This window comes from Danaus plexippus, chromosome 28 (assembly GCF_018135715.1).
Source record: "Danaus plexippus chromosome 28, MEX_DaPlex, whole genome shotgun sequence".
NCBI lineage: Eukaryota > Metazoa > Arthropoda > Insecta > Lepidoptera > Nymphalidae > Danaus > Danaus plexippus.
Genome location: NC_083556.1, coordinates 1,862,398 through 1,875,396, shown reverse-complemented (window position 1 = coordinate 1,875,396; position 12,999 = coordinate 1,862,398). Strand labels below are relative to the sequence as shown.

General features: G+C 29.4%; 1 protein-coding gene across 3 annotated transcripts in view; it reads left to right on the top strand.

Moving 5' to 3' along the window:
• The window catches only part of LOC116776205 (homeotic protein distal-less-like), a 99,396-nt gene extending 97,644 nt beyond the window's left edge, over positions 1 to 1,752 (top strand). For 2 of the 3 annotated variants that reach the window (XM_061525255.1, XM_061525254.1), the window contains exon 8: positions 349 to 1,752. In XM_061525255.1, coding sequence (XP_061381239.1) covers positions 349 to 430 — 82 coding nt within the window. In that variant the 3' untranslated portion in view covers positions 431 to 1,752. The remainder of the gene's footprint in view (positions 1 to 348) is intronic. The other variant, XM_061525257.1, reaches the window with a different exon arrangement.
• The last annotated feature ends 11,247 nt before the right edge of the window (positions 1,753 to 12,999 follow it).

Below are 12,999 nucleotides of genomic sequence, written 5' to 3'. Positions count from 1 at the left end.
CAAACTCCTATGAGCATTATATTTACAACTGGAAGAGGCTCATATTATTCCCGGAATAAAAAAAGTATTCTGTCAATAGTTTCATATATGTCATCCATCCATCTCATCTGGAAATGACTTTATTCAGATAAATTTTATTTGCATAAACCATTGTATATATTAAAATCTTTTCCATACAAAATAACACTCATTATAACGTATTGGAGTAATCTTCTACCGGTTTTCTGCGACTGTATTCTAACTTCTCACGTCCATTGCCCATAACCACTAAAAGTTTCGATAGTTAATATGTATTTTCTCATAGTTGACGTCAAAATCATGTTTTTCATACGATTATTTATATTCCAGTGAGAACGGCCTAGCACTTTTCCATCGCATGGGTTTAAGGAGTCAATTTTTGGGAAACGAACAAAATAACTACGACAGCTGAAGATTTTGTTATAATATAATGACCGTAAAATATTATGGTCATAGTAAATGTACCAAATTCAGATAATAATGGCATACGCAATATGATATACATATATATAAAAAAAACATTAATTTTTTTAATATGTTCGTAAATGAATTGGTTGAAAGTTATTAATTCAAAATTGTTTGTTAACAGGGTCTGGCCGGCCGTGTAACAACCGTGGGATTAAAATGAAAAAAAAAAAACATATATATATACATATATATATATATATATAATAAATTTAGCAAGTATTAACACATACGCGGACAAAATAAAACAAAATGGCGTATCTCTCTAAAAACCGGCACAACTATATTGATATAATTTAATGATAAATAAATGTAAATTTTTTTATAATAATAATTCTATTGTAGGATTTTATTTTTCTATCTCGGTGGCCACTAGATCATTCAAAGTTGTGTATGCCATTATCGTCTCTGTTGTTTTGTATTAAGTAACAAAATCGCGTATACAATTTTGACTGATTGTACATACGTCAAGGTTATTGTATCCTATGATTTTGTATTTAGAATTGTATTATATATTGAAGAAAAATAAAAATTAAATAAATGTAAATTGTTTATACTGTATGAACTGTGCAATATTGATAGTTTGAAATGTATTCCTGTCTCTCTCCTTCAAATGATGCGTGAAAGAGATAGATATAGTTAGTGTGGTCACCGGATTTAACGGAAAAATGTTCGATATTTTTTTTTCTTTTTTCTTTGTGTCACTAACAAAGCATGTAAAGATATTTTTTTTTTTAATAATTATTATTTAATGTATAACGTTATAGTTCCAAAATTACCACTATTTATGAAATCGTGGTGTTGATTGTGAAAAAAAAAAATTCCGATGGGTGTACCATTAAATTAATTAGCTTTAAAATATATATTTCTTTTATTTATTTAGTTAAATCAAATCAAAACGGGAACACAAACCAGTCTTGTGATAGATAATTTTAAGTTAATTTTTTTTTTGATGCGAACATAAAAAAAAATGTATTTATTACATGTCGTGCAAATTTGTGTTCTGTGTTAAGGTATTAGCAATCAGAATAGAAGAGCTGTAGTTCCTGTATGAATTTTTTTTTTCGTTTTTTTTTTTTAACTACAGCCTAGCATGGGTTTTACGGGATGTTTTGTAAATATAATCTGTATTATATAGAGAAAATTAAACATATACATATAGACTAGATAGAATAATTACTTCATAACTATATTGTAAGAAAAACGGAATAATAAAAAAAAACAGTGAATTAATTTCTTTTGTCAAATAAAAAAAATATGAAAACATTACGTTTATGCGTTTTAATTTATGACACCCTAGTATAATACTTTATATTAATTAATTTAAAAAAAAATACGAAAAAAATATACTTTCTAAACTTAAATAAAAAAAAGTTTTACATAATTTTATCATCTACCTTCACATAGATAACGTAGTCTGTTCGAAAAAATATCGTGACAAGAATTTTTTTTCAGAAAATAAAATTGTTTTTTTATTGTTTTAGAGGATTGTTTTTGTTTCGTTTTGTCTACCTAAAGTCTAGGCATACTGAATGAGCAGTTCATATTAAAAGCCACTTTGAATTTGCTTTGCTAGTGAGATAAATGAGTTTTGTTTTAAAACGCTCTCCAAATATTGAGTGAGCAACATTTATCGGCAGCGGAGAATGTTGTCATGGGACTGGAAGTTATGAGTCTCGAGACAGCCTGATAGATGAGCTATTCAACAGAAATCGATAAGGTTGATGGCTTGAAGTAAATAGGATTTCTTTTTTGGGTATGACACGGGTTGCCCAAATTTTGTACGAAAACTGCTCAAAGTCGCCCAATAATTGCATTGCTGGTTAAGTTTGGACGCTGTCTGAAACGTAATTACTATAGACTATAAAAGGTGAAAACTGGTTGTAAATCATGGTTTTATGGTTATAAATAGCGGCCGAATCCCTATCATTCTGCTGGGAACTGCCTCAAGCAACAACAACCGCAACAACAGTTCTAAGTTAAGTCAAATGTAGGTCTTGCTTGCTGGTTATTCGATGGTAGGAAAGTGGTTTATCATAAATTATTGTCAAACGATAGAATGGTTACTATAAAAATGTAATCTGCAAAAAAAGTTGATTTCAATAAATCTCCAATAATATGCACAACGTTCGACGTAAATGTTGGACAAAATTTTGGTTCAAAGCAAAACATTATGTCTGCACATCCACAACGTTCCATAAGGCCATGGAAAGAAGGTGGAAATAAAGACGAAAGCAGACGAGGAGCTGAAATATACAAGACATGATGCTTCGAAACAACCTGGAGCTTGGAAGAAATGTTGTTCAATGTGTAATATCTGGTGGGCATTACTAATATAGGCACCAAATATACTATAATATATATATTGGTAATTGTTTTTAAATATGTATATGAAAATTATATTAAGAACATTAATTGCGAAGGAAAATAATGTATGTATTTACAAGTTACAATTGATTTGGGTCTAAAATCATTCGCTTAAACGATTTTTTAGTTCGTACATTTTATTTAAAACTGGATAATATACACATGAATGACTATCATCAGAATAATAGTATGTTATAACTTAAAATTTTAATGAAACTAATATTTTTCGTATTACTACGCGTGTTTTATTTAAACTAAAAACCTGACGTTTCGGTCACTTTGCAGCGACCGTGATCACGGCCAGGCGAGATGTGAATGACATTTAACATAATAAAATACGCTTAGTAATACGAATAATATTAGTTTCATTAAAATGAATAGTCGCGAAAGTCTTAGATCTCATTGAAGTTTAAACAATACATATTTTTTAACAAAAAATATAATCCACGTACTTATACAATCTTCAATAACTGCAATGAGCCGACATAAAACATATTAATGTACTTATATGCTTTGCGCCGGAGCAGTCCTTTTTAACTGACGTATAACTCTAACAGGACAGAAGAATATTTTTTTTTGATATTCCATTAAAAATCTTAATTGACTGAACTCGTGATTAATAAAGGAGTTTTAGGTAATAGAAGAAACTTTAGACAAACCGTTGAAAAATTATAGCGTAAAGATAATATATTTAAGATATATAAAGACCTAATATATATATATATTAGGTCTTTATATATAAGATTGGCGTGTTTTGATACTCTCCAATTTGACCTCAAATATTTTGTTTGGTTTGGAATTTCAAAGAATGTTTTTAAAGCTAGTTACTCTTGTATTTGTTTTTAGATAATCGTAATCCATGCCTCTTTCAACTTTGCTTTTATCTGCGCGTAGCTCCGTTTTGTATGCAAGATGAAAAACATTAAGGACATGAAATTGTCGTTTTAATGTATATATATATATATATATATATATGACATACAATCACGCTCAGTATAATTACCTAAAGTTGCATAGTCACATACATTAACATATTTTCATATATATATATATATATATATCTTCCGATTTCATATCATCAAAGCAGTTTGTTGAATGACAAAGAAACGCTTCGTATGTAGTGATCCAAACTCGTACTAAGCACACAACCATAGCCAAGCAGTTAGTGCATAGATTACCTAATATAAGATCATATCAAATAAGTATTAAAATTTTATTATTCCGATTAATCCGATAAAAAGACATCAGACATAAAACTATCATTATATAAAAAATATTAACTAACGTGAACATAATTTAGAAAAACGATATAAATAGCACACGAAACTATGATACTAACAGTTTAAAGTTATCAAATAAGTAAATATAATTAATGTCCCATTAATGTATATGTAAATTATATTAATATTTCATATATACATTAATGGGACGTCTGAATTTTTGTTTTCAATGTACCTAAAGCTCGCTAAAATACCGAACACTTTATAAGTCACTGAAATACGCGAGCCTCCAAGAAATGATTTACCTTTTTAATGAAATGCTGTTTTATTAAACCATTTTTTCTATGAATTTCTTAACATATGTTATAATTTATACATATATATATACTTAGAATTTACTTCAGGATTTTTTAAAGAAATCACGGAGTATTGAAGTAATATTAAGCTAGAACTATAATATTTTAATGTGACAATAATAAAATCAAAGCAGAGATATGTGTTCATCTATCTGTACGTTCCACATAAGTTCAGAATTCATGCTATACAAATTACAGTCAAATAAAAAGACTACGCGCCACAAGCAGCCATTTTGTTATCATATCATCTCAATCGATTATTTTATTGAGGTATTTACTGCTTTACCATACATGTCATATATATTTTTTTGTCTCGTTTAATTTGCATTTCGTTTAATTCAAATTAATTATTCATTGTACGGAAAAAGCTGGGCTGTTTGAGGTCTTGGAAATTTTATTCCATAGCCCTCCGACGCTATCCCTACTTTGCATACCGTTCGTCAAGTAATTTGTCATTCGGATGGCATTAAGTATAAAGCTGGGTACAGGATGGTGAGATAGATGGATTATATATGTTTGTACGTTCCAAATATAACATAAACTATTCAAGAGTTTTTGGTGGAATTTATTATCGTTCGATACATTACTGTTTTTACGTATAATTGTTTGGAATGACGGGCTTCAAGCGGAGTCGGGGTTAAAATATAAGCTTATATAGTTGAATTTTAATTTTAATTCTAATGTTGAAAATCATCGTTCTCTTTGAACAACAAATGTTCATAATTTTCTAAGTAATGAATACCTCATGAAAATATACTCTTGAACGACATACGCCTAATATATCTAGCATAGAAAATGTATTAAGTGTATATGTATAATTATAATTTAAGATGTATATATGTATGTCATTAATTATGACATTATTTAAGATGAATATTTTTTTTAGAGGACTATTCAGTAATGTATATATTTTATATATTTAGAGTGATTTTTTTTTTCAAATAAATATATGTTTTATTATATATATATTAAGACTAAATTGTTCTTGTAACGTTTTAATATTGATATTATAACTTAAAAAAATCTATAATCTTCTATAGTTTCAATACTAATATACTTAAAAATAAGACATTAAAGTATCTCTGTATAATTAAAAATGCTGAATAGATACGTCTGTCATTTCGTTAGTTAAATCATAAAATAACTAACTAAAGAATAACTTAACTTGATGATGCGTACAAAACTTTGTGACCAAACTATTTCAAACTGCAATCAGTGTATACCTAGCCTAACAACATTGCGTCACATGCAAATATCTTAGGATGAGGATCGTATCTTTTTCTTTAATATAACAAACTCGATCCGTTCAAAACACTTGCAATTAAACCAGTCAATTATGAAGCCTCATTGAGCTGCTATCCTCGTTTTTTGCACAGCGGCTACACTAAAGGATATATCTTTTTGTGATCGTACGTGGAAAACCTCTGGCTGTAACCCCCGGCTCCGTCCGCCGTCGAGTCTCGACTGTCCACAGCCATTTATGGAATTTTAAGTTGTTCGATTATAATATCCATTTGATCAGTGACCGATGAAAAGATCCCGCCTCGCTACGGCCTTATTACGTATCGATAATGGCGAACGAGTCGCGGTGTCTGGACTATGTCATAAATAATTTTTATGTAATATATTAATTAACGACGTATCAGCTGAAAACAAAAGGATACTTAACATTGTATTAATTTAATTTAATTTAATTCGTTTATTGTATAAAAACTTGTCATACTTACGTGAGATTTAGTAAAAGCAAAGTTTTTAAAAAAAGCTCCAATGAATGGCATATGCGAAAACCGCCTACACCGAAGTGTCAAATGTGAAAAAAGGGGAACCCCAAAATAGTAGCGGAAGTCAACGCCCACGGAACCCCTTTTTAAAAAATAAAAATAATTCTATTATGAAATTTCTCGTTTTTGATACAAAGAAAACAAAAAATAGGGGTTTTTTATGAAACATCTGTTGGGCTGGTGAGTGTATTGTTTATTTATGTTAAGAAATTGAAATAAAAATATTCTTCATACATATCTATATTAAAATATATCAACATATATACTGAGTGACACAAGTACAAAACATTAGCGTACTACCATAATAAATAATCTGTATAATATAAACTATAAATTAAAATTCAACAAGTAAATCCGTCGAATGTAGCTAGTATGTGTTCATTAGTGTTATTTACTATAGTGTTTTTCAAGTTTTTTAAAGTGCAAGACTAATATAGATGGTGGCATTTTTATATGAAGATGTGTCCGTCCGTCCGTCGGCGAGTATCTCGTCACCTCAACAATCGGCCGGTTACTTCACTGGGTTAAGGTATTTTAACGAATTCAATATAATCCCGCCACGCTATAAACATTATACGGCCATAAAATCAATTAAAGTTGTATAATTATGTATAATTCATAGTTTTTCATATACATATGTATATATGAAGTTTTGCTGAAGTTTTGCTGTGGTGTATATATATATCCTATTATTAAAAATAAATTTTTATTATATTGTTTTTATTTTCTTAATGTTTTTTTATTAAAATAAGAAACAAAAAAAAATTATGTTAGTAAAATGTTAATATTTAATCAAATAATTTTCCATGAATTTCTCTCAAGAAATTCACATAGAATTATCCTGAATGTGAAATTATTGAAATACATAATAATAATATATTACTGAATGAATGATTTGATACTAAAATATCGTGAACTAGGCCTAACACGCGATTTTGTCTGAAAAAAAAATATTCAAGAAATTGCATACTGCCGATAATTTTATGAGAATAATTTATTAGGAAATGTCAACATTACAAACATCATGTTTGTATATATATATATATAGAGTGAAGTCAAAGTTCAAAACAAACGTCCGGACGTTGCTTTGAGATTTTGACAGCACAGCAGGGTGTGTGAGTTATGTCATATCAATTAGACGAAATGTATGTGCGCTCGCATGTCTTTATGGTAATTAATAAAGGAAATACTAATAACTTGCTGTGATTACCAATAAATTAAAATAAATGATTATCTATACATTACCGTTGACTTTTATAAAAAAAATAATGAAACTTCTAAAAATCATATTGAACGATCAATTTTAATTGAACAGTTAAATCCGTGATAACCCAAGCAATCCCATGAACCATTAGTTAGTTATACGAAAATTAAAACAATGTCTGTCCTTACATTAATTTTATTTATATTTCTTTTTATACCACCAACTAATATTATTACATATATATAATAATTACATATTTATTAATTTCCTAGTTACTGTCTCATCAATTGGACACAAGCAAACATACATGATACAATCCTTATAATAATTTAGGGGAAACCTAAAAATTTTTTTTCCTCCAAAAGTTATTTACGTATTTAATAAAAAATATTATACATCTCTATGTTAATTTAATAACAATATTAGTTATCATATATATATGGAGAATCGGAACTTAACAAGGAATAACTCTTTATAACTCCTTTATAAAAAATACACTAACAGTTAAAAAATCCAAAAAGCTTTCATCACATACTGCCTTCCGTCCACAGTCTGTCACATTACAATCACCACTTCATCACATCTCAAGGCCTCACTCATCAAGTTTGATAAACGAGCTCGTTCTACGGAGGCTGTATATCTGTTCTGGCGTGAGTAATAAGGTCTATCACCGAAATCGGATATCTAGATTCTAGAAGAATTAACCAGAGAATTCTCTAAAGCAATCTACTAGACGAGGCTACAAATAAAATCATAGTATAAATGAATTAGTTAAAAAAAATATTAGTTTTTGAATCGAACAGATACAGAAGATAAATAAGTTTAGTTAAATTTAGTCATCTCAAATAAACTGTCATATATAGCTAAGTGGTGATTTCGAGATATTTTTAAAGTATATAAAAATTTACATTAAAAAAAATATATATTTTTTTAAGTGACAACAACAAAAATATAAATATTTTCCATATATCAAAAATATTTTAAGTTCATTGAATTACATATAACAGAAAGTTGTGTTAGTTACACTATTTATAACTCAAGAACGGCTGTAGGGATATGCTTGAAAATCAGTGAGGAGATAGCTTGGAACCAGGAGACGGACATAGGATATTTAATTCTGTTCGATCGAAAAAGAAAAAAATACTTAATAAATTCTAATACCTGATTATTTATGGCCGCTAGGGCGGGATAGAGTTCGTCTGGTTAGCTATACATATATCACTAATACCGAAATTAACGCAGACAAAATCGCGGTTCAAAACTAGTATATATATATATATATATGATGATTATTTAAATGATCACCTCTGAATGAAAGCGCGGCCAACAGTCATACATTTCATCATAATTTTGATAATGTTTGATCACCTAAAATCTCGTTTGATACAAACTTGTAAACTTAACACGATTATGACATGTTTATCAAGTTCCGTAGTTATTTGTAACATTCTTATATATATTTATTTAAAGTCTTATATTATAAGTTTTTATCATATAAATACTGGAGTGAAGTTCGAGCGAGAGGTATAACGGCTAAATCTCTCTACAACCTACTAAAAGACCAGGGCCTGTCCAGAACTAATATCAATTCATTATTGGAACGTACTTCGAAGACAGCCCCAGTAGGTTCTTTTCAAATTTGGATCGATAGAGAGAGGAGCTTGGACGGTGAAGGTGATTAACGCCTGTTAGTTAGGAGCCCCTTAAACCTACACCTGGGTCGCAAGTCCCAGGCTCTGTTGAAGCTCCTCTCCCTGCAACGATGGACCCGGCACCCGCACGGTGAGTCCTTTGAATGCTAAGAGGTTTCGTCTCGTCTCAAAGCACTTTACATCCAAAATCTTGTTTCTATATAAAGATATTTTAAAATTACGTTTTTAAAAAAAACTTAATTAATTTTTAATTTAAACTAACGATGTTATCTTCTCGAACCCAACAGTCCAAATCCGTCAACAGTAAGACGATAAAAATATCTTAGTTGTAGTAGATTTTTGGTTTTTCAATAGCGACCGCTGATCTCTGAAATAACATACCTCTCCCTGGCACGGCGACGCAAGAAGGAATTATTTTTTGTATAAAAAATAAGAAATACTTAGACTTGTGCGGCAAAATCAAAGCGTGCTTTAAGATGAACGGGAGATGAGAAAAGATCTTTGGAACAGAGACGGCACTTTGTATTCGTGCCTATATATACTTAAAATATAACACCCGTTACTGCCACATATATTGTATCAATTACACTTAATTATAATCATTATTTATTAAGTTTTTTGTAATAAAAGTATAATATTTTTCGTTATTTATATGAATTTAATATTACCATATCAATGTTTCGTATATCATGTAAGGAGTACTTTATTTTCTCGCGGGACAGTTATCTTTATGTCCTGTCTTGAGCCCTAAAATTAGAGCTAGGTCCATAACACAGTTACTGTCATTTTTCCATTGATTTATTGTAGTATATTGAACCCAAAGTAGTATTCACTATAAGTTAAAACTCTCTTACATTGTCGTCAGTGTAGCTGATAGAGACACATCATCGTAGGTAATATTACAATCGTATTTTTTTTTTTTTAAATAAATCTGAAAAAGATTTCTTAATTTGAAATCCAAAATAATAAAAATATCATATACTTTCTAGTGTTCATTTTCAATGACATTATAATTTAATAATTGACGTTTTAAAATAACCGAAGATCTTAAATCATTCAGCTTTCATTTAAAAAAAGGAAAAAGTATAAAAAAAATATATAGTTTGTATTTATTTCTTCTTAACTATTAAGATATATTGGCTGATTACTCTTATAATATTATTAACAATAAACTAAACTATTAAATAATATCGTATTAATGTGGGAGTAGAAATTATAGTAATTTATCAATAACAGCTCAGCATGCGCACGCGCAGATAATAAATATTCAATATATATGTGCATGTGCATGTGTGTAAACACGGTACTCTAGTCACACATAAAGGATATACACAAAATGAGTATTTGACATTCAATTTACGAGTAATACTTAACACAGCGGGAAACAGACGAACACACACACGGATTGTAATCAATTATTGTGGTATTTTATTGTTATAATAATGAAATTAGATTGAAGTTAAATATAAGATTGGTTGTTGTTAAATAAATTATATATATTTAATTGATTGATATCAAGACTGGTCTTGGACAGATAGTGAGGTTTATACCACGAGAATTAAGATAATATTAAAAATTGTTAACTTTATTATTTATCATTATTTATATCTTATGTAATGAAATTTGAATTAAAGTTTAAGTGTGTCCTGTATATATGAGAGTTTATGTATGTTTGTATAATTGTTTATTTATTTGCTTTAATAAAACTAATTTATTATAAAGTAACGTTCAAATGAGATCCATACAAGTCATATCTATGTTGAAAAAAAGTTTGTTTTATTAAAGTATTAGTAAAAATAATATCTTTTATATAGTAACGAAATAAAAATTAACAATAGAATGATTTTGATATAGTGTTTGTCGCGTGGCGTCACTCCGTGATCCCATAGTATAAAGTTTCATATAATGATTAGTTTGGAAACAAAAAAACGTGTTCGGTTTGTTTGTAAATTTTTATATATAATATAATAGGCATAACAAATACACTGTACCTTTAGATATATAAATATATTATTGCCTCATAATAGAGTTTTTTTTGGACAAAATCTGTTACACTTAATATGAAATATCAACTACAGTTCCGTTGTTTTGACTCAACAAACATAAACTCGACTATAATATTATTAATATATTTAAACGCTGTGCTAAATAGATGTATTCCGAATTGTATCATAAACGAGCATGCAAAAAAAAATTACCAGCAAACACGTTACTGTATTATTCGTAACACAATAACAAACACAAAGCTGACATACAAAACCCCACTTCCTAGGGGCGTGTCGGCAAAAAAAAAATTTGAAACTATTGTAGAGATTTGAGTACTCTATAAAAGGGACATTTATAACAGAAATACTTGGGACACATATACGGTATTAGTGTTTAAAGTTATTGATATACCGCTTTTTATTAAGTTGGTTAAACCGTGATAAGGAAATTAGGTATAAATCACAATTACGACCACGTAAGATATTTCCCATTTATATTAAGTAATAAATTAATATCCTTTTAAATATTAAATCGATGTTATACTTAATTTATAAGTTCTTAATATATTTGAGTTTAATAGAAGTTTCTGAGTTTTGAACACACAAACAGACAAACATTATAGACGTAACGTGATATCCAGGAAGGTGTTTTTATTGAGAGTTTTTTTCAACCACGCCCTTTCCTGAGAACCCGAGACTTCATGTGTTCGAACCTAACTGTAGTTAAAAAATAAATAACATAAAACAGCTCTAGTACTTATAACTATTGCAAAATAATTATTCTATTCTATTCTACATTAAAGTATTATTCAATATAGTATAGAAGTAAAATACTATCTAGTATTATTTTAAAGATATACAAAGGTGAGTATAAAACAAAGTCTTTGTAGTGTATGAGAAACAAGAAATATGTCTGTGTATACGTGCAAAAACTGTTAAACTTATGCATAAAACGTATATAGGCTGATGAGTCTGAAGGGCCAGTTTTTATGTGAATTTATTTGAATTCTGAACGTGACCCCGGGTGTCTTAGAAACGTTCGGAACCAGGTTAAGTAAGTCGATTTAACATAGAAAAATTACCTATAGCTACTAGTTTGTGTGTGCAATAACTACTAAACTATTTTACAAAGAAAATTAACATGATTGAAGCTTAAATGTTACTGACATTAGTGTATGTTTGGCTTGTCGTACGACCTAATCTCGGGAACTACCAGTTTTGATTTTTTCTTTTGTCTTAAATAGCCCATTTATTATGAAAGTCTAGGCTAGTCTTTACACTAGCTCCGAGGGAGTAAGTCCGGTCTTTGCCAGGACGGGCCAGTCGCTGGTGTGCCCTGTCGCTGACAGATCCGGGGTGCACCAACATAGCGGCCGATGGCTTTCGCAGTGGTTTTAGTGAGTAGGGACCTGCCCAGGTCGAGTCTCACACATCCTCTCCGGCCCCACCAAGGCCGGTGAGACGGCTCGTAAAAAGAGTTTCCCTGCGTCATCAAAAAAAAAAAGTCTTTACACTAGTACCTGTAATGTTGGTACATATACATTATGATTACAATTATTATAAGTCAAAAAGTAAGTCCTATTAATGCAAGCAAAATAGCAGACTGAAGCTAGTAACAAAATAAAGTTAGAAATTTTTAAAATTACAAACTTTTATAGTATTAAATAGCCAAAAAAATCGTTTAATTCACACAGTAGCAAACCCTTGATAATATTATATTGATTATACGTGTTATCCTTATAACAATGGCTTATCTATTGAGTGTCTGGATTATAATATATATATACAAGCAGATTATTCCTATAATACAGTCATAAACACCTTTGCACAGCGGGACATCGCGAGATTTTATACGAAATACAAAAAGCACAACGGTCAGGTCAAAGACACGAGATGCAGCGATACGCTACGTCTTATGATTTTACGAAAATTTGAATTTAAATAAAAATAA